At 45.1% G+C, this 21,411-nt stretch overlaps 4 protein-coding genes across 6 annotated transcripts; 1 reads left to right on the forward strand and 3 right to left on the reverse strand.

The window, feature by feature from the left end:
* The first annotated feature begins 2,194 nt into the window (after positions 1-2,194).
* LOC112873547 (switch-associated protein 70) lies at positions 2,195-6,576 on the forward strand. Of its 2 annotated transcripts, none has more exons than XM_025936538.1 (10): positions 2,195-2,431; positions 2,514-2,618; positions 3,344-3,405; positions 3,490-3,573; positions 3,669-3,700; positions 3,828-3,909; positions 4,544-4,775; positions 5,254-5,481; positions 5,554-5,846; positions 5,952-6,576. In XM_025936538.1, the coding sequence occupies exons 1-10, from the start codon at positions 2,384-2,386 to the stop codon at positions 6,310-6,312; spliced, it is 1,527 nt and encodes a 508-aa protein (XP_025792323.1). In that variant the 5' UTR covers positions 2,195-2,383; the 3' UTR covers positions 6,313-6,576. The 2 variants fall into 2 exon arrangements, with proteins under 2 accessions (XP_025792323.1, XP_025792324.1); XM_025936539.1 differs by having other exon boundaries at positions 2,196-2,407.
* Positions 6,577-6,739: 163 nt separating this feature from the next.
* Positions 6,740-13,000, reverse strand: LOC112873545 (ARF guanine-nucleotide exchange factor GNOM-like). The gene is made up of 2 exons (XM_025936537.1): positions 11,932-13,000; positions 6,740-10,522 (listed from the first exon to the last, which is right to left on the reverse strand). The coding sequence occupies exons 1-2, from the start codon at positions 12,658-12,660 to the stop codon at positions 7,016-7,018; spliced, it is 4,236 nt and encodes a 1,411-aa protein (XP_025792322.1). The 5' UTR covers positions 12,661-13,000; the 3' UTR covers positions 6,740-7,015.
* A 1,954-nt stretch (positions 13,001-14,954) lies between these two features.
* On the reverse strand, positions 14,955-18,885 carry LOC112878042. Of its 2 annotated transcripts, XM_025942435.1 has the most exons (6): positions 18,713-18,885; positions 18,538-18,613; positions 18,009-18,116; positions 17,808-17,906; positions 16,558-16,683; positions 14,955-15,448 (listed from the first exon to the last, which is right to left on the reverse strand). In XM_025942435.1, the coding sequence occupies exons 1-6, from the start codon at positions 18,854-18,856 to the stop codon at positions 15,315-15,317; spliced, it is 687 nt and encodes a 228-aa protein (XP_025798220.1). In that variant the 5' UTR covers positions 18,857-18,885; the 3' UTR covers positions 14,955-15,314. The 2 variants fall into 2 exon arrangements, with proteins under 2 accessions (XP_025798220.1, XP_025798221.1); XM_025942436.1 differs by lacking the exon at positions 16,558-16,683.
* A 1,660-nt stretch (positions 18,886-20,545) lies between these two features.
* On the reverse strand, positions 20,546-21,273 carry LOC112878044. The gene has a single exon (XM_025942437.1). The coding sequence runs from the start codon at positions 21,169-21,171 to the stop codon at positions 20,824-20,826; it is 348 nt and encodes a 115-aa protein (XP_025798222.1). The 5' UTR covers positions 21,172-21,273; the 3' UTR covers positions 20,546-20,823.
* Between the last annotated feature and the right edge of the window lie 138 nt (positions 21,274-21,411).

The raw sequence follows: 21,411 nt of genomic DNA on the forward strand, positions 1-21,411 counted from the left end.
GGAGAAAAGAAGGCTGGGGTGTAGATTGATTGCGGCTACCTAGCTCAAGGCTTTTAGGCGCATGTGATCTTTCAAGAAGACAGGTATGTGCATCGACTGAACACGACAAAGGTCACCATTCACCGCTGCCCTGCTCCCCTGCCAACGACTTGACATTATTTCAATGGAATGGATGCTCTACATCAAGTTACTAAAGGTTTGATCCGCTGGATTCTGATGAACTTTGTGTTGGATATTTTGCTCGGGACTTGATTGAAGTCACGAAACAACCAGGATTATCGATGTGTGCTCAAGGAGTCAAGGACGACGAGGTTATGCATTGGATAGAGACCAACAGAGATGAAAATGGTAGGCAAGAGGAGCTTCTGCGATAGATGAGTTAGAGCCTGGACGACACATTTGCAAGGTGCAATATTGCCCTTATCAATGTTTCTTAACAGATTGTCTTATGGGCTATAGGCGATTTGTGCGTAAGGTCAGTCTCAGTGCACAGTTTTATGATATAATTATTAAGACTGCGAACTAGATAACTGTGCCGGCTGAGTTTTTACAGGGATGAAACTTCTCTCTCATCCCATGAAACACCCTCCTTCTCTCTTCTCGCCATGTTAGCAAAATTGATGATATGACATATAATTTAATACCACGAGACTCTTCATGAAATCCATTGAGACTGACCTAACAATAATATCGTATACGTTGGGCCCGTAATATTGTACAACTCATTGTACTTTTAGAAATACGTATATGTTGTGAACCTAACATAAATTTTAGATTCTCAAAATTCAAGAGTAGCAGGGACATGACCTTTAGTTTCGTAGTAAGATATGTAGACCAAATTTACTATTTAACTGTTATTTGTTGGTAGTGCTTTTCTTGGGAATCCCATCCACCTTGATTTTTCCATCCTAATTTAAAATTAAATTGCTACTTCCCATTTCAAAATGTAAGAAGTTGTAGTTTTATTTTTAACTCAAATTTTTCTATTTTGACTAAATCTACCGAAATGTTAAATCCATACTATCAAAATAGTTTTATTAAATCTACCATAAAATATATCTTAACAGCATATTTATTTGATATTGTATATATTAATATAATTTTCTATAAAATTGGAAAAGTTAGAAATTTTGAGTTATGATAAAACTAAAGCATACTACATCTTGAAATCAACGGCGTAGATGAGTAGCAATAAGAAAATTAAGAACTTAGGGCTTTTAATTTCATCGATATGTCGTTCTTCCATTCTACATGATGGGGCGCCACAAACTTGTTGATTTGTGGATTTCTAGAAATGCTGGATTCCACATTTTAAGATACGTTACGGTGCGCTCCTATACCTGCTATCTTTAACCCAATTTAAGAGCATCTCTAGTGGTCTCCTTCTCTCCTAATAAGCTGTTAATGCTGAGAAAAATATGCTCTAACAGTTTTTAATACCTCTTCCTTTCTCCAATAATTATTGGATTGTTCCAATTTTTCAACCCAACTCCCCTTAAATAAAGGAAGAATTTTAGCTATCCCAATATGTTAGTTGTACTAGGATGAGATTATTGGGAACCTATAAAAGTATCTCCTCCAATAATTCATAGCAGTGATATTGGTATGTCTCAATATATTATTGGGAGATGTTTATTGAAGGACCGCTGGGATGCTCTAAATCTCCACAATATTCATATTGAATTCGTGCACCAAATAAGGGCCTGTTCGGATCCAATGGAAAGAGAAAGAGAAAGTGCAAAATTTTTGCTCTTTTGCACTTTTTTTGCACTTTTGGATCCAAACACACCAAAGTGCAAAAGGGCAAATGCTACCGTAATTTTGCTAATTATGGATTAATTAGGCTTAATAGATTCGTCTCGTCATTTAGTCCTCATCTATGTAATTAGTTTTTTAATTAAACTATATTTAATACTTCTAATTAGCGTCCAAACATCTGATGTGATAGGAGCAAAAATTTTGCCATTTGCCCATTTGCCATTTGCCCTTGGATCCGAACAGCACCTAAGGTTTTTGACGTGTAAAAAATAAACTTTCTTTTTCGCATTTCCCCCTGGATTTTCTCGAATTACAAACTAAACAACCAGCATGGATGACGACAAATCACCCAAACAAGCCGCCCCACAAGCCAAGCAACAGGAGGTGACTGACACCCGAGGCATCGTCGGCGGGCCCACTCTACATGACCGACAGCTCGCGGGTAGTCCCCGCCAGCGTAGCACAAGCATTTCCGGCAGCGCGAGGTTTCCATCCTCCCATCGATCTGTACGCCCTCCCCACCGGCCGGTCGCGCGCCTCCGCCCTACCTCCCCGCCCGTCGCCGTCGGTCTCCGCTCCCAAAACCCTACTGCCCCTGCCGCCTCCGCCGCTCTCCGCCCGCGCCATGGCCACCAACGGCAGCTCCCCGGTACGCGCCCCGCGGCCCAGCGAGGTTGATTCTGTTGTTTTATCCCCTATGAGACGGTGGTAGTGTTTTGGTTCATATTTTGTTGTGGGCGTTGGGGATTTTGCAGAGGGTTCGGGACACAGAGAGCAGCCTGGAGAAGGTGAAGCGCCAGCTGTCGTCGGGGTCCGGGAGGTACCTGCTGCAGGGCCCCCTGCTCAAGCGATCTGAGACGGTATGATGGTTCCTGGCCTAGATGTTCATGGGGAAATGGCTCGCGCGGGGTTAATTAGGCGTGTTAAGATTTGAATTGTATGCTAGATTTTGTTAACCGTAGGGTTTAGGAGTGGAAGGGTTCGGCTTTGGCGCTGGATTTGGTGTTAATATCAGACTACCGATTAATTATGTAGTAGTAACTAATATGGTTGGTAGCGGCAACTTTTTGGGATGTGATTAGCTGAGTGTGTTTCTGTACATTGTCTTAGCATACCATGATCAGGGGACTTAGTTTTACGAAAACCACCACGTGATAATTGGGAATGGTGCATTGAATTGTGTCTTCCACATAATTTGGTATTACTTTTTTGGGTTCTAGCAGAGAGAGAAAAGGAGAAAAGTCAATCTTATCGCATCTGTTCAAGTACCTTTGTTGCCCTAAGAATGGTAGAACTGATTGAAATCCTTGCCGTTGATATTGCGGATGTATCATTACATTGCGAGGGTGGAACTGTGAATGGTTGGGCTGGCCACACATTGAAGAGGAACTCTGTTGGTATTTGTTGACTCACTACTATCCTAGAATTTACTATTTGATGGTTCACCTAGGACCAACTGTTTCCATGTACACAACTGTATTGTCATAGTGAACATAGTTTTTTCATTTTTCCTAATTAGGTTTGTACTTGTGAGTGTTACCCAGCAGTTTCACCTTGCAAACTCTTATGATTTTCTTTCAAACAGCTGCGGAAATGGAATGAACGATGGGTCATATTGGACCCCACTTCTGGAAAGATGGAATACAAGTATGGAACCTTGCCTGTTTCATAACTGAGAATGCCAAGTAAATTACAACTATCACCTTAGAAAGCGCTGATCTTTTGGTGCAGACTCCGGAGGAATGAAACTGCCATTAAGGGGACCATTCTGTTTGATGCCTCAAGCACCATTACTTTATCTCCTGTGAACTTTCAGTAAGACATCTCATGAACATAACCTTTCCATGATACGTTGTACCTAAGTGTTAGGGTTATAACCTACAATTATTTCTCCTTTTATTTTTTTGCAGAGGGATGCCAAAGTATGATGGTTGCTGCTTCTGTATCCTATTTTCCCATATTTTGATCTCAAAGTGATTTTTTTAGAAAGCATGTCTTAAATACTTATATATAAAAGTTATAAAAGTATCGCATGGTTGAAGCTTTTAGTATTCCTTTACTGTATTTAGACATCGGAACTCCTCAAAAGAAAGATTACTTTCTTTGCGCTGAAACTCCTGGTGCCGCGAAAGCTTGGGTATCTACATTACAGTAAGCTTGCTGATCCCTGACCAGTCAATACATGCTCAATACGGTTTGTTTCACACTTTTGTCTTATCTATATTAATAAGCCAAATACCTAGCAAAAATTTATCTCAGTGCAACATGCAAACTCCAATGTGAGTGTAAAGTCAATATGAGATTGTATTGTCATCCATTTGGTAATTGTATGATTTACAGTGTCCCTGTGGAAACTGTCTCGAATTTCCCATGATGCAGATCTATACGATATGATTCATTTCCTCATTGATCCGAGAATTTGTGATAATACTCTTCATGCTTAGGCTAGGGATTATCTATTTTCAGTACTCCAGTAGTGATATAATAACCTGAAGAACCTTTCAATGGGATCAAATTTACATGATGTGGTGTAGCGGTGAAATCCTTTTTTTCTTCTTCCAGCCTGGTAGTTTACTAATTTGGCATGTTGTAGGATTATGTTGAATTCTACCTTGCATAGTTAAGCTATTCAATGTTGACTTGTTGAGTCCTATTCCTGTTGCTGCATCCTGACTGTAGTTTTGTGTGTTTTGTTGCTACCGTACCATTTCCGTTGCATAGTTAAACTACAATGTTGGAGTCATTCTCATTACTGCATTCTGATTAGTTATCTGTTATTAAACAGCGCAACTCAGTTAGTACTCCGAGCTCATAAAGAGGCAGTTAATTCTCTGGCTGGGAATGGCTCTCCAGCTACATTAGGCACTGTTGCTACTGCAGTTGCTAATGCTAATGCAACAGCCATGGAGGCTACCAAAGAGATAGAAGCAGCAATGAAGGTCTCAATGAGGGCAGCTCTTGGGTTGGGTCCAAATAACTCCAATGAGGGCCAACTAGATGACCTAACAATCATGAAGGTCTGCATTCATCTCTTAATGATTATTAGTTCATTTTCTGTTCAAAAATACTATCATGATAACAATTCTCTAAAATAGTTTCTACCAGTAACACTTGCAGATTAACTTAATTTTTGCTGCAACCGCAGTAATATACCCACTTAAAAGTTAAAACTTTGCCCTTTATGGTCATCATATACTACACACGCATGATTTCTTCAGTATTTTTATACCATTAAATTTGATGTTAGTTAAGATGCCTGAGGCAAAATACAATGTGCTATAACACATTTATTTAAATTCATCACTAGAACAGAATGCTATGAAAAATTTTGTTGTGTTTCATACTTCCAACATTTTGCTGATAGTATAGTAGTTCCATGATTTACATTGCCAAACTGTTCAGATGTCCTTGTGTGGTGACTGCCTGGGGCATTCTTAATTATCTCACCATGCATGATTTGATCAATTCGCCTTGCTCTGTTTTTTGCTCTCTCAGGAGACTCTCCGAGTGAAAGATGAGGAATTGCAGCATTTGGCTAAGGATATTCGTTCTCGTGATGCTACAATAAAGGAAATAGCAGACAAATTAACAGAAACTGCAGAGGCTGCAGAAGCTGCTGCTTCGGCGGCACATACAATGGATGAACAGAGGCGACTTCTATGTTTGGAGATTGAGCGCCTAAAACGAGCCTTGGAAAGGCAAATAGAACAATCAATGCTTAAGGTAAATTACATTAATTTTTATTTGTTAGTCCTCTAAATTCATGACATGAACATGGTCTTGGGGACATTGCAGCTAAGACAATCCGAAGAGAAGCTTATTAGCCTGAGCAAAGAGAAGGACCAGTTGATGAAGGAAAGAGATGCTGCATTTCAAGAGGCTCATATGTGGCGCACTGAACTAGGAAAAGCTAGAGAGCAAGCAGTGATTCAGGAAGCAACTATTGCCCGAGCGGAGGAGAAGGCAAGGGTTTCTGAAGCAGATGCTGCAGCTCGGATAAAGGAAGCTGCTGAAAAACTGCATGCTGTGGAGAAAGAAAAGCAAGAGCTTCTAGCCCTGGTTGGTGAACTCCAATCACAAGTCCAGAGGTTTGTTCTCATTCCTTCAACATATATGAAGTATGCATGAAACATAGATTCATTCATTACACTATGTGATTGCTAATGGCCAAAACACAAAATTCACTGTCGCAGAGAACAGAGCAGCACAAAGCAAGTATGCGAGGAGAGGTCTGAATCATGCTCCAGTGCTGACAATTCCCCTCCCTTAACAAAGCACGTTGATGCGTCAGACGACGATGTAGATAAAGCCTGTGTAAGCGACTCTAGATCAGTCCTGGTTTCCAGCGAAAGCACCGAGGTCCAACTGGCCGTGGATGGGGTGGACATCCGTCCTATTGGCGATGCAGAGTGGGGCAGCTTCCAGCAGTCAGAGGCGCTGATCGCTGATGTGCGGGAGGTCTCCCCAGAGGCCGAAGGCGGTAGCTTGGATATTCCTGTGGTAAACCCCCCACCAGTCAATGATCATATGCAGGGAGGCGCAACTCATCCTTGAATGCCCGGGGTTGCTGCAGGCCTGCTACCACCTTCTCAGATTGGTGTGATTGCTGAGAAACCGATAGGGATTTGAATCCTGGAGAGAATTGCCGTTGCGGGTGTTTTGCCTCGATGCCGGTTGTATGTTCATTGTATTTAAGTATACAACTGAATAAAAAGATAAGTAGTGTTTGGCTGTGGGATTGTAAATTATTCACCTCGTCCCCTTTTCATGTTATTTTTCCCATAACATTTCATGATGTGAAAAATGATGCGGAGCGAAGTATTGAGGTAAAATCAACAGTGAGCTGAATAAAAATAACCTGACCTACTGGTTTGCCGGTTAAATTATTAGCATGAAGCATCGCATAAGCAATGTCAGATGTACAGCGTAAGGGCACCTCACATGCTAAAATGAGTCTTGGTTGAATTGAAACATTAGCATGTCTCTGAGCAAAACATATTCCATTTACAGAGACGGCACGTCAAGTTGTCATGTTAATGTCAATATGACAAACAGTTACCATCAGCAAGGAACATAAGCATGTCTCTGAGCTCGCCGGAATAAACACATGCTATAATACTTGCAATGAAGGCGGTACACGATTACAATATCAAAACCTTACACTTCCAATGGGTTAGAACACGCAAGCAGTGGTAACCTAGTAAAACAAATAAACTTACACACACGCCGTCATAGATAACACCTGAAACTTTTAGCACTAAGCCTCTACAGCATTGGGCCCTCTCGGGCTACCGGCACTGTTCTGTTGCTCATACTCTTGACTTGGGAAAACCTCCGGCAGCAGGCTCGTGGAGATGTTGTTCGCGTGAAGCCACGTCAGCTCCCACAAGCTGTCACCCCCAATCGTGCTCCTCTTTGCAAGGATTCCCTTGTTCTTCATCACGAGTAGAATGTTCTTGAGCAGGTCAGGGATCACCTCTTGCAGCTTGTCGCTTCGCTTGCCTCGGACCTTGATCTTGATGTACTTCTCCATCCGGCTCAGGACTCCCAGCCACAGTTTGCAGAAACTGCTTAGGCCGAAAAGGTCTGGCAACAGTTGAAGATATACTTTCGCAACTAGTTTCATGGCAAGCACAAGGGAACCTTCCATGTTTCTGTAGTCCTTCTGGGAATGATTCTGGCTGATCTCCAGCAAATCATCGAGCAAGGCAAATATGACGAGATCAAAGGCATGAGACCATGTCGCGGACTGGAGGCAGATTTCTTCTGTAACTGTTAGGCATCGTTGGAGCGAAGCTAGCGCATGATTTCGCACCTCCTCTCTCTGATCCAGGCTCAGTTTTTTGAGTGATTGCAGCAGTTTGAGCCACATCTCTCTGATTGCTTCCAGCCTTTTCTCACCTTCTTCACCTGTTCCTTTTGTCTCTTGGGACCACAAGGCAAGACTTCTGACAGAGTCAGACATCAAATCCAGGGCACGGATAGACCTATCAGCTAAACCAACCCTGGACTCAGCAAACTGCCGCGATGCTTCAATGCAGAAGCCATAATTTGCTAGTGAAAGGTGAGCCCCCTCTGTCATGATAAACATGATAGCCTCAAAACCTACTTCTGACGCATCAGGATGGCGAGCTGTAATGGAGAGCAACATTACTACTGTTCTCCAGCCCATCTGTGACTTTATATGCGCCGCATTTGCTTTGACGAGGCGTGCAACCTCCTGTGTGATGTTCTCGCTGTATGCATCTCCTACACGTGCATCGAGCTTCAGAACTAACTGGAGTGACCTTAATAATTCATCAGCAAGGTTCTCCTTGTATGGTAGTAACCTCTGGCATATTCTCAGGAGTCCAAAAATAGCTTTCTCCACGAGAGCACATGGCATAACTGTGGACTGAACTATGTTGGCAATATGCTCGTATACACCTTGCCAGAGGAGCACAATTCGGTCTCGGTTATTAAGTGTTATGGCAATCAGCAGCTCCAAGCAGAAAACTGCTGTATCCTCATCATCTGGTGAACTGGTAACCTTTTGGGGTCGGCCTGCTGCCCAAATCAGAGCCCTGGCAAGTTGCAATAGTGAATCAGGCTGCAAGAATTTGCTCTCTGTAAATATACTATCAATGCGGCATTTCTGAATTGTCTGAAGAGTTCTCTGGTGAGCAGCAAGTTGCTGCTCAGTTGGTTGTGATCTTGGTTCTTCACTGTCAAGAGAGAGCAGCTGACTAAACCTTCCCATAAGCCCAGAAGATTTCCGAGGAGTACCCATCACTGGAATATGAGATGGAGGAATGGCACTAGGAGCAGCTTTTCCTTGGACAGCTTCAGCAGAAGGTTCGGAATCATCAGCTGCATCACTAGCAACACGGGCAGGGAGAAGCCCTAGCTTATGCAGCCTCAGGATGCAATCCAACACGTTCCTCCAGCCAGTACGTATGTAATCACCATATCTGTTAGCTATAGTAAATAATGTCTCAGTTGCTAATCTAGCTTTCAGGTCATCTCCAAATGCAGTAACTGGTTCCTCAACCAAAGAGGTATTCAATAGTGTGGTGAATTTGCACAAAGAAACAACGAGATCATCCAAAACATCCTCAAGATGATGAAATGCAGAGATTTTTGCAACACCTAAAAAGCCATCCACACAGGTCAATAGAACATCTTCATGCTCCGAATGATCAAATACCACCGCAATGGCTGCAATGGTAGGGCCAGACATAACAGCAAACATATCATGGTCAAGGAAAGGCTGAGAGTCACCAACAATATATGGGGATGTAGACTTTGACTTCCGCATCAGATCTATCCAACGACTGGGAGACATTTCAAAATATCCCATACCCTGCTCAGGGGTGGTCTTAATCTCATTTCGGCAGATTGAATGGTATAGCTCAGACAACATCTCACGTGGGAGGTCACTGCCCCCATTTATGTTCCTGTTGTTCTTGATGAAGTCCTCCTCAGTCATCTTCTTCTTCACTTGCATGTTATGTTGATCAGTGTTCAGCATTATAATGGAATAGGACAGTAGTAGAGCAGTGTCTTTGTTTGCGAAAGCCTGAGGAGACTGCTCATAGTATCTATCTGAGAAGGCCTCAAGAACCCTCTGTATCTTCTGAGATTCACCAGGAAGCCGGAAAGTCTCCAAAAATAGACGTAGAGCTGTATCCAGGTTCATCTCCTGGAAATCAAAGGTCTGAGCAAACTCATGAAGCACCTGAACGCAAAACTCGTCATGATTGCCTAGGAAATCTCCTACAAGATTCTTATCCAAGCCAGCTGTGTAGCGGAAAAAACAAGCCACACTCTGGGGATCAAGCTTCTCGGGCAACAGATGAGTGCCTTGAAGAAACTCCAGACCTTTCTTTGGGTCCCTGTTGAAGTGATCAGCACCAATCATTAGCCTCCTTTTGACATACTTCCTTTGACGGACAAATTTCACCCAATGCCAAGGATCAGAAAAGTTCTCACACTTAACAGTCCAGAAAGGAGTGTATTCATTGAGCTCCACAGGCATGAGCACAGGGCGTGAGGTTGCATTCCCGATACGATCAGCCATTCCCTGAATCACAGCAATCAAGCCTTCTAGAGCAAGTATGTGCATGGAAGACAAGGGGCAGTTGATAGGAAAAGCGCTCTTCGATAGAAGATTTGCAAGCTCCTCAAAAACATTCCTACAGGTTATATCACAGTCAAGATTGGCATACATCTCCACCATAAAATTTTTCTGTCGACAGAAGTCTACAAGAGCTTCCATTGCAACCTCCTGCTGATGGTATGTTGCTCCAAAACGGGGTTGTGCAAGCCTTATAATTATACAAGAAAAGAAGGCCTCAAGCTGCAGCTTGAGCTCAGTCCGGAGGTGATGATAAAGATTCAATGCAATACTGCACACTATTGAAAGGATGAGTGGACTCATCGACAACCCGAACTGCATTAAGTTTCTGAAAAGCTCATCTTGCACTAGGGACAACAGCTTTGGATGTTTCTGAATTGAAGACCCACCAAGCTCAATTGCTGAATTGATCAACTTAAGAGCAAACAAAGGAAGATCTTCATCTAAGCCAATCTGTTCAACAACATTGAGGAGAGAGCACAGGAAATGGAAGATCTCCACCATGCAAGGGACTCCATAAGGCTCCACAACAAGACCACTGCCATCCGCAGAATTCTCATCAGAGGTACCTGTCTCAGACATGTAGCTTCCATTACCATTTTCCATTTGCCTGATACCAAAAGGATGATTCATATCCGTGCCACCCATCTGTCAAGAACATAAAAAAAGCAGTTACTAAACCTTTTCCATCAAGCAAAAATGCTAGCATGTTGTGCATGTAATAACACTTGTCAACGGTTCACAGTAGGGAAACAAACACCAAGGAAGACTTCCACATCTAAAGGCCCTTTTCTGATACTCCAATGAGCGAAACAATTAGTAGGGTGTAGACTGACACATACCTTGTTAATTTTTCTCCCACCTAGATAAAGCTCAGATGGATGCACGGACATAAAATTGTCAATTGGGTTACCTTACTGTTAAGCAAGTTTACCTATTGGATGAAGCAATCTCTGTGTATTCATATTTAATGCTATAAGCAATTTTCCATGGTCCGAACAAGATTTATGTTTGAAATTCACCAAACGAGTTGAAAGTTGAAACACATAAAAACACTCCACAAACTAAACCCAACACGACTTTGATTTCCTCTCACAACCCGCAAACAAAAACTCAATTAGCAGTAGGCTCGTAGAGTTGCAACGCCAGCGGTTACACACGTAGGGTGGAGCTAGAAGATGCAAGTCAGTCAACAGTGCTGCGGTAGTGTCAGTGTGTCACATAGGCCAACTGTGTTGCAGCAATGTAGCAATGTCGCATCAACTGTGCGTGTAGCTATATTTGAGGAGGCAAGCTACATTGGCAAAAAATCAAAGGCCCTTGTAGTGGTGATGCTACTTTTGAAACATTTATCATGTTAACAGAGTTGAGTTGATGAGGCTTAGTAGCTAAGAAAGACCACATGGAGTAATGGAGTGTGTTTCTCGAATCAGCTGGTTTTGGCTCTGATTTAAGAGGTAACTTTCATGAGTTCAAGGATGAAGATGTTTCTTCCCAAACTTGTTGTAAAAACTTCATCGACCGTATATGCATCCACATTATGGGATTCAGCCTGTTTGCACAAGTTATCAAGCATAAAAGGGTAAATAACCACCATTTCCTGCCTCAAAGATTACCTCACTGGTTCCACCATACAGTTCCATTTGCATTTTTAACTCGTTAAGAGGCGCTACAGAGGCATCTCCAAGAGAGGTTATGACAAGATATGAAGTTAGATGACACAAAACCGCCATTCATATCAAGGTATATATTTCCCAAACCTAACACTTAAGACACAATAGATGCACTAAAGGTAATTTCCATCTCAAGCGTGTGATTTTCTACCACGATAGTTTGAAACTACACAAGAGAACTCTATCGTTTTGCTCAGTGTAGTACTGAACAAGCTATTTAAGTGAGAATGTGGTACTAGAATCCCATTTTGCGTGTGCAATGCTGTTAATTTCCTTTATATCCAGTAACTTTGGTATGGTCAGGAGTGAGATGCGGGGTTGACTGGCACTTGTAAACTCAACGCAGGACTAGCGACTATTAATAGCAAAAGTGCAGTCTCTTACCTCTGGTTTGACAGCACCGTCAACTCCATCAGCACTGCCTATCTGCGGGAGGCGTGCGAAGACGCAGCGGATGAGCTCGTGCATCGCGTGGCGCGAGAACCGCTGCAGGAGCTCGCCCTTGGCGGCGGCCTGGTGGACGACTCGGAAGCAGGTGTTGACGGCGGTGCAGACGTGCTGGTCCCCGAGCGCCGCGGCGGCTGGCGCGCGGAGGCAGGCGAGGAGCGCCTGCAGCATCCTCATGAGCACGGCCTCCTCGGCGCCGGGCTCGGCCCCGGCCTCGAAGCGGCAGCTGGCGACGGCGTCGACGACCTCCCTGAGTGCGGCGCCCGGGAGGGCGGGCCCCGTGAGGGACATGACCTCGTGGAGCGCGGCGAGCGAGGCGGAGGTGACGGCGGCGCCGGCGTCCTCGGAGCGGACGGCGTCGAGGAAGGGCCGCAGCGCGGCGGCGGGGAGCGCAGCGGGGGGCGCGGGGGAGAAGGCGAGGCGGCGGAGCGAGCGGAGGGAGGCGACGAGCGGGTGCTCGGCGGCGGCGTCGTCGGCGGCCGTGGCGCGCGGGTGGCGGAGGCCCCGGCGCATGACGGCGAGCACGGCGCTGGCCTCGGCGGAGATCGCGCAGGAGAGCGCCGCCGGGTCGGGGCCCGGGCCATCGGCCGGGGAGGAGCGCGCGTGGTGGGGCTCCTCGGCGATGGGGTCGATGCCGCCGGCGCCGAGCGTCCGGGGGCGGCCCATTTTCGTCCGGGGGCGCGGGTCCGGCGCTACTAGCGGCTAGGGCTCGGCATGGGCGGCGGATCTGAGGGGAGGGATCGGGGACAGCGAGGAGCCGAGCGGGGCCGCGCCTCGGTGGAGACGGCGAGGGAAGGAGGGAGCAGGACGGGGGAGGGGGAGTTCGTGCGGGGCGTGCCTGCTCTGCTCGCCCTTTTTCGTCGTGTCGGCTTTAATTTTTCCGCGCCGTGCCGCCGTGAGCTGAGAGATCGGAGGTCAAGCCCCGCGTCAAGCCCCGTGGCCCGTGCTCCGGGGGCCCGGGTTGCGCTGCGGCTGGCGCCGAGGATCTCGGGCGAAGTGAGCAGTGAGATCCCGCCATCCGGGCTGGCCTGGCTGCATTCGGGTAACCAGAAAATTTCGGGTCGGGTTTTTCGGGTATTCAGAAATTTGGGTTTTTAAAATTAAGGGCATGTACAGCTTTGAGATCTTTTTACAGTTTTCAAGGTATAAGAGATACTTAAGTACAGTTAAGATCTCTACAAACTACCTCTTAATAAATAATCAAGAGTAGACTCCCAAAGAGACAAGTATTTATAGGGCTGTACATACTAGAGACGGGCTGTACATACTAGAGACTGGATGTTATCTCTTACTCTTAAAAAGATGTGCAAGAGATCATCTCTCAACGAAGACCCTTTCATTTACCCTCCTAAGACCGTTTAAGAGACACAGCTATACAAAATGGGCATGCCCTAACAATGGGCTATGCATGCCCTAAAGCTCGAGATTTGGTCTGGAAAAACGGATACCCGACAATTCGAGTACCCGATATTTCGGGTTCGGGTTCCGGTATTCCCGAAATATCCGAGAAACACCATGGATCCAGGCTCAGATCGAGCGCAGGAGCTGCGGCAAGAGAACGATTTTGGCAGGCTCAAACCGGAGGACGAGCACCGCGTGGACCTGGGCGTTCCTCGACGCGTCCGCGGGAGCAGATCGCGCAGGGGAAGGGCCAGTTGTGGAGGCCGGGCCGCCGCCGCCGCCGGGGTCGACCCGCTCGCTGCCGCGGAACTTCTAGCGCGGCCGCCAAACGTGGAGCAAGCGCATCCATGGATCCGTCCCGCAGCACCCAGGCGGTGGCCTCTGGCCTGGAGGCAGCTGGCCGGCGGAGAGATCAGAGATGCGCCGAGACAGAGAGAACAAACGAGAGATTCTTTTGCCTTCTGACCGGAGGAGTGAGGGGATCCGGACTACAGGATGAGTGGCTGACGGGGGAGATGGAGTGCTTGGTTTGGTGGGCCGTGTAGAGCTGGTAGTGGGCTGCTTGGGCTGTAATTGCAGGAACTTTGAGAGTTAGGCAGACCTTCTATAATTTCGGATTTCGGGTAATTCGGGTATCGGACATTGAAACCCGAATTACCCGAAGTAATTTCGGGTTCTTGAATTTGCTACCCGAGATTGCTTTGGGTTTTCGAATTCGGGTATTTTGGGTTCGGGGTTCGGGCATCCGGTTTTATGCCCAACCCTACCCTCGGCAGCGGACGCAGCAGCGACTTTATTTTTGCCGGAGACAATCCTTCCTCGATCCTAGGGGTTTGGACTTCGGAGAACATGCATCGGAGTTGATCGCCGGGCATCCGGGTTTCCCGACTCATTGGCATGAGAGCATCTCGCAGCTTCTGTATTCAAATGTAACGATGAATTTCAGTATAACGTGCTAATGAAACCCGATGCAATTAGCATGCTTCGTATTCAAATGTTTGGAGAGAGATTGCTAGCAAGCTTTTTCGAAAGTTTAACACCAGAATAATAAGTTTTCCTCAGCACTGGAAATACAGTTATAGTCTGCTGCTTTTGATTTCAAAGGTTTTACCTTGTATTTTAGCGTCATATTATTTTTTTGCTGAAAAAGAAAAAACACATTATGTTTTGTCATTCATGTTTAGCAGTTATAGATCGAGTCAAAGTCGAGTCTTGTTTATCACTTTATCTTCTTTACCTGAGTTTGTTAAAGCATTGTATTATTATGATGGAACGAGTCTACTTGAGGGGTTATGTAGACTACCTTCCTCGCTATCTTGACAAGTCCTACTCTTGACTTTTTCCTAGGTTGCTCTTTGTTTTCAGCATGGTTTCTTATGCGACCAGCCGACCAACTTCAGATGGTAGTTTGATCCAAACTGCCAAAATCTTGTTGAGACCGGTGGCCTGTTCTCAAAAGAATACCAGACAATTCACGACAAGGAAGCTAAAGATCGTGACAGGATCAAAAGAACCAAACCAGATGTCTCAAACCATAACTCATCAAAAATATTCTAGAGTTCACTGGTATTGTTAATCTGGACCAATGTGTTCCTCGAATAAAAGACCAATTCAGTGCGCATCATACAACAAAAGAGCACCCGACACTGTCCACGTGCTGCCAGTTTGGACTGTAAACCCTGCTTTAACCAAATAAAGCTCTTGTTATTGGCCCACAGAAAAGGCATAGTGAAAGTGCTGCCTGTTCACAACAAATGTACAAGACATGCATTTCCAGCAAAGAATAAGCCGATGTATGGTCACCAAAAGACCGCCAGTATGAATTCTGTCCATTCAAAATATTGGGCATTTTCCGCCTCGGCAAAGTATGGAATAAATGTATCGCTGCATCAACTCTTATATCCATTGCCATTCGTACGTCATGACTTCAGTTTATCTATGGCCGTCAGAAGACTAGTCTTGTAAGTCTCGATCTCAGCGTATTCTGGGGAGTTGGGAGTGGAGCTGACTATTGCATAGGCACCTGCCTTGTCCAAAAATCCTGCAGCTTCTTCTGTACATTACAAAGAAAATGTTATAGGAATAGTGTATAGGAAAGGATAGCTCAAAAACACAAAGTACTAATTCAGTATTCATATATGTTTACATGTTTGTTGGAACCATTGGAAGGAATGGAACAGTGGACCTTCCAAACAAACTCTGTTCAAGCAAGTGTCATTTTCAACATGGCCTGAGAGGATTTTTTTTTTTGTCAAAATGGGTGCCCTACAAATGAAGCAGACTTCATTTGGATATGATGCTCACCATGCAAATTTGCTGGCTCACCAAATTTTTGGCGAAGGATTCTACCACCCTGAGTTTGACCAGCAGCTGGCGGAAAACAGTCAATGCCAAAAATTTGGCAGGGTAGTGATTGGCATCGATAAAAAAGAGGCCTTAGTCTATTGCATTATGATGGGATGTTCCTAGAGTTGTAAACTGTTTTGGGTTTCTCTGTCGTGTTCTTGATGGAATCTTTTGATGTTGCCAATTTTTGTTTTCTTGTAAAACTCTTTTCTTCTATCAATAAATAGCAGATCTCCTACCGCATCTTTTTCAAAAGAAAAAAAAGGAACAAATAACAAATGCAAGAAATCATTATCACAGCATGGGCATACAGCAAGTGTTAAATGTTAGGTAACACAAAACAGTGTCAGTTTAGCAACATGAATACAAACGCTCCTAGAGCGATGACTCATGAGAGCTGGAACAAAGTGGCAGGCCTGTCACATGATCAGTTTTTGTTTCTACATGCTGTCACATGATCAGTTAGCAGACCACAAAGTTAAAAATAGAAATTGATAAATTCCAATATTCTTGGCAACCTGAGTTGCGCATGGCCCTTTTTTGGTGCGTACTATCTAGAATAAACACTCAAAACTTCAAAAAATCAAAATAGAACTTGGAATCATAACAGAGCGACCTAGATGAAGAGAGAAATTAATGGGAATTTTGTCGCTGGGGTCTCCTTTTGTACAAAAGTTAATCAACAGCCATTCAATCATGATAATGCGTAAAAGCAAAAATGAAAGGACTTAGGAATATTAATGAACCACTTTGGACTGACAGGTAAACTATAATTAACTAGGATACAGGGACAGGAGGTGGCTAATGTTTACTCACCAGATTTTGAAAGTGCAACAAGAGTTTTTAGAGCTTCTTTACGTGTTTTATCATCTTTAGCACCTTCCAATACATTAAGAAGTTCCTGAGCTCCCCCCATCTCAACCACCTTCATTCTTCTTTGGTCTATGCCCATAGGGATTAGTAAAGAATATTTCATAAGACTAAAGATCATAGAATGAATAAAGAAAATGAAGTGAAGGTTCAAGTTGAATGTCACATTATAGGAAAAATAAGTGGAACATTTAGCCAAGACTTGAAACTATAAGACTTCATTTTTATATATCTAGGTAGGATAGTCACTCGGACTGTGGAAGCAGTGATATGTAGCTATTGACAATCAGCTTAAAACTATGGAACTTGGTCAAGATCATTCAGTTATGGACCACAGCAAGTGCCTACTACTACAGCAGACAAGACTATGTCAATGATAGCAGCCAGCATGGTAGATTGATAGTGATCTTTAAAAGTTTATGATAATTGAAAACCTTTAGTAGCAAGCCCATATTGCATGGCCCCATGTTGATCAAACCCAAATAAATGTTAGCTGGAATTCTGGATTTTTCTAAAAAATGAGCATGTGTGCATTATGATCTCGTTGCAAAATAGGATGTCAAGCCAAGCATCTAGATATTTTTCTGATTACCTCCACACAAGACGACTTATTGTTTTATTAAGAACCCAACCAATATAAAATATGTAGACAGGGACATAAGTACAGCTCTAAAATGCAAAGAAATGAGGCGAGCCAATGTCATAACCCTTTGTCAGTTACAAGTAGGGACCTAGGCATCAGGACAGGAAAACATTAGGATATTCAATTATGTTACAGGACATGGATAGCTAGGGGGAACCTAAACTGCTATACAAGTGCGAAGGGATAGACCGTCAAGGGTTTCTAAATGAACTAACATTCAAAGAAACAATGCCACTAGCAGATGAACTTTATTTTTGTGCAATTTTCCAGTATCTATAAAAGCAGCAAAAAAAGCACACAAGAACAAAGTGTTAGCAATAAGACCCTTCATGTTGTCATTAAGTAGAGTATCATAATGACAGAAAGGGCCTCAATCCAGAGAAACAAAACCATCATCAATACAGTGACGACATAACAAGCATCTAAGTCAATTATATTAACATACTACAGCAAGTTTAGTTCTTTCTCTTTAAGCAGTTAATTATTATCATGGTCTAAAGCCCAACAATACATTAGATAAATCACTCACACATGCTTAAGTAAAATTAATTACCATCCACTGCAAAACGTGTTAACCGGGAAGCTCCCATCCGCTTGAACAAGGGATCCTTGACACGCAAAAGTGAAATAGATTGCTGAAGTAGGTTATCCCCTGAAAACTTGACAGGCAAAGTGAAATTTGGAGGTCAATCAGAAAATATCCTGTTATGCTGATAACTCAATCCTGGTACTCTAGTAGTGGAAGAATTTATACCCATATATGGAAAGAATTGGTAGCCAACAAGGCCAGCAGTTCCTAGGAAAAATATCTTCAATATCCATCCAAATTTCTTCTCAGCTTCCTCCTCAAGCGCCCTGTCATCTGTGCACCATTTCAGGTCAAGCCAAAAGACATAATCCACACTAGTGTTTTCACCAGGAACCAGAAAATAACAGAACATTGAACCAAATTTCCCAAAACTCTTGCTCAAAATGATACTCTGAACACAGGACATCTCAGCATTGCATTTGAACACAGTTCCGAAAAAATAGTGCCATAAAAATATATCGAGACAAAGGGTAGTCCAGGAAAAATGCATTCCATCAACCGAGATCCAATAAGGAAATTCTACAACGATGAACAGTCTAGGAAGGTGATTTCACAACCAACGAGTGTAGGAACAATCGGGTATGCGCTTGATCAGGGTTATTGATAACCCAGGACAAAATTTGACAAACCTAATTATCCCCATCAGATCGATCAACCACAGGAATAGAAATGAAGCCACCGGAGCCTGTTGTACCTCTCTCGTCGTAGGTGCAGAGCCTCCGAGCCAACCGAATCCCAGGGCCGCCACCACTCCAAATGCTCGCGGCCACCTAATGCGAAATCACAAGCGTCATGAGAGCTCAGACAGAGTTCGACGCGGATGGACGGAACGCAGAACCCCTAAATCTAAGACGTGGTCGGGGGCGTACACCGGCGCCACCGCCACGGGGCAGTAGGATTGATCCTCCGCCGGAAACAGCCTCCGCGGTCACCGGCGCAGCCCGGCGAGCGGCCGCGGCGGCGGACGGCGGCGACAGGAGGCGGAGGAGCGCGAGCTGCGAGACCCGCTGCATAGTGACACGGTGCGGTGGAGGGGTTTGCAGCCCAGTGGGCCGTAAAGGTTTTGAGGAAGAAGACGATAGCGAAAACGGGCTTCTGGATCGTGTATTTGGGCTTCCGGGAGTTTACACGAGGAGATCTCGCCCCAGCCCACCTCCAGGATCAAGGACGCACGGCCCACGATCCCGGCCGGATTCCCTGTCCAAAATCCCAAACGCGTTCTGATTTCTGCTTCCCCACACCGGGCCCCGTCGGCGGCCGTTGCGCCGTCGAGTGCGACGACGGCGACGGACCGCGTGCGATGCCATGCCTCGCACGCTCCCCTCACGCGACGGAGACGCTGCCTCTCCGATCCCTGACGCCATGATGAGCTCTCGCAAACCATCGCTTGGATTGGCAGGTGCTTGTGTCGGCCGCTCGATCGTGACGGGGGGCCTCCCGTTTGAGGAGGTGTGGTCCGGCGGCAACAGATGCGAGCGGCCCCGAACCACGCGCGCCCTCCAGGTGCTCGACGCATTGCGCAGGCACCGGTACACGCGCAGTGCAGGTGCGTGCGTCCTCTCTGAACTCGAGTGTTAACTTGTGGCAAGCGACCACGCGCTGCTTCGCTGCTCTGTTGGTATTTCCCTTTCTTGATCATGCGAAATCATTACGAAATGGCCCATGCCTCGTCGTGCTTGGGTTCTGGACGGCATGGTCGTTCGCAACGCTGCACCGCGCGTCAGTGCCGTTACGATAGTCTATGTCAGTGCCACAGTTTACATGATAACTCTATCCGCTGCAGCCTCTGAAACGCTGAACCATACGCCTGAAATTAGCTTGCATATACTACAATTTGTGTCAGTGCAATGAAAATTGAACGCATAGCAATGCGTGCAGTCCTGTCTTGCAGCTGCAGTAGCGATTGCATGTGATCCTCCTCCAGAAGAAGGGGATCTAAGCCATGCCTCTATCTCAAATGGTGTTTCGCACAGACAAGGCACGCTCAACCGTGATTAATTAATTGATTATGAACAGCTTCGATGGCATGGTTTTAGATCTGCACTTTTCACCTCTGTTCTTGCTCGGCATTGCACACAAGAAAGATTTAGGTAACCGTTCTGCCGCCATAAAATGTGGATAACTGACAAAAACGAAATCAGAAAGAAGAGAAACTAGTCCCTTCCATGAGCTATAATCCAAGTCACACCCTTTAGCATGGTACCCAAATTTAGATGACTAGACCATAAGTTAAGCTGTTATAAAATCATCAATTGTCACTGTAAAGCGAACACATAGGGGGAGTTTTCCAAAGGTGAAACTACAGTACAGTTGTTTAACTGTCACTTTTGGTGTTTCAGTACTTATTTTGAAAAGGGATGGTGAACTGAATCCATTTCAGAAACAGGCATTCTTGCAAAAAGTGACCATGACACTGCAGTACCACAATTTTACAATTCCAATAGGAAGTCATATATGACAATTACAACGTTATAGTAAGCTCAATTCAGTCGGTTAACCTTTTTTCTGAGCAGAGTTGGTCGATTATCGTTATTGTGAGTATCAGAAAGCAGATGAGTATAAGAGGGAAGAGCACAACATTGTGGTGCAACGTGCAACCACCAGCTAGGTAATATGCATGGATCCCTTGATGGTGTAGTGTCCGCATCACGGGTCAAGTCAGGTACAGCAAGAACGGTGACTTGAGGTGTGAACAATACTGCTTGCACATGCTAACCAACTCCCTTCTTTTGTTAGGTCCCAGACACAAAAGTGTTAGTATATCTAAGCATATCTCATCAACTCAATGATTGTGTTGTGAGTACAGAAAGAAGGCAACTTCATCAAAAAAGCCAGACAATACTAGCATCTATTCTCATGAATCTTATGTACATTCCAAGATGGCATGATGAGAACATACATCAAACTGACAAAAGGTGGAAGGGATTTCAGCCTGAGAAGAGGACTAGATGGTCTACAAGCCTTAGGATGGATGAACTCTTCAATACAGTGTCACCGATGATTCATCTCCAACCTGCGAGGTGCTGTACTTCTTGGCTGATTCTGGCTTTGACATGTCACCGGAGCGCCTCCGGAGCATCTGCCGCATGCCGTCAGCCACCCGGACAGCGGGGTTCGACTTGAACATCTTGCAGAACGCCATGTGAGCCCTCACAGCCTCCTCCACGCCCGGCTGAGCCTTCTTCCTGCACGCCTCATCCCTGACTGCCTCACAGCACAGCCCACACAGCCATTGGCCGTGGAAGCTTGCTCTCACGCTGGCAATGTAGTCCAGGGTGCAGTCCTCCCTCAGGCCGCAGCACTCACACTTGACCGACTCTATCTCCATTGCTTGCTTCTGCTGCTGCTGCTTTGTGTGCGCCTTGGTTCCTTGGACTGGAGGCTATTTGTAGGGAGGTTATTATGGTTGTGAGGGGGCAGTGGTGGGGAGGGATGGAGGAGGTATTTATGATGGTGAGGTATTGGTGCATGTTCTGAGGTCAGAGATTTGAGACAGAGTTTGTTGGGTGTGAGCCTCATTTGCTGGCCTTTTTCTGGCATTAAAAAACTCTGGCATCAGTTGGTGGCT

Source organism: Panicum hallii, chromosome 9, assembly GCF_002211085.1.
Source record: "Panicum hallii strain FIL2 chromosome 9, PHallii_v3.1, whole genome shotgun sequence".
In the NCBI taxonomy this organism is placed as follows: domain Eukaryota; kingdom Viridiplantae; phylum Streptophyta; class Magnoliopsida; order Poales; family Poaceae; genus Panicum; species Panicum hallii.

Bases quoted from the DNA above. Each gene is read 5' to 3' on its own strand.
- LOC112878044 (XM_025942437.1), bottom strand. From the start codon at position 21,171: ATGGAGATAGAGTCGGTCAAGTGTGAGTGCTGCGGCCTGAGGGAGGAC.
- LOC112873545 (XM_025936537.1), bottom strand. From the start codon at position 12,660: ATGGGCCGCCCCCGGACGCTCGGCGCCGGCGGCATCGACCCCATCGCC. The intron at 10,523-11,931 runs GTAAGAGACTGC...TGTTCTTGACAG, and splicing joins ACGGTGCTGTCAAACCAGAG to ATGGGTGGCACGGATATGAA.
- LOC112878042 (XM_025942435.1), bottom strand. From the start codon at position 18,856: ATGCAGCGGGTCTCGCAGCTCGCGCTCCTCCGCCTCCTGTCGCCGCCG. The intron at 18,117-18,537 runs GTACAACAGGCT...AATGGTGCACAG, and splicing joins CTGCACCTACGACGAGAGAG to ATGACAGGGCGCTTGAGGAG. The intron at 17,907-18,008 runs GTATAAATTCTT...TCAAGTTTTCAG, and splicing joins CCAATTCTTTCCATATATGG to GGGATAACCTACTTCAGCAA.
- LOC112873547 (XM_025936538.1), top strand. From the start codon at position 2,384: ATGGCCACCAACGGCAGCTCCCCGGTACGCGCCCCGCGGCCCAGCGAG. The intron at 2,432-2,513 runs GTTGATTCTGTT...GGGATTTTGCAG, and splicing joins GCGCCCCGCGGCCCAGCGAG to AGGGTTCGGGACACAGAGAG. The intron at 5,847-5,951 runs GTTTGTTCTCAT...TCACTGTCGCAG, and splicing joins CTCCAATCACAAGTCCAGAG to AGAACAGAGCAGCACAAAGC.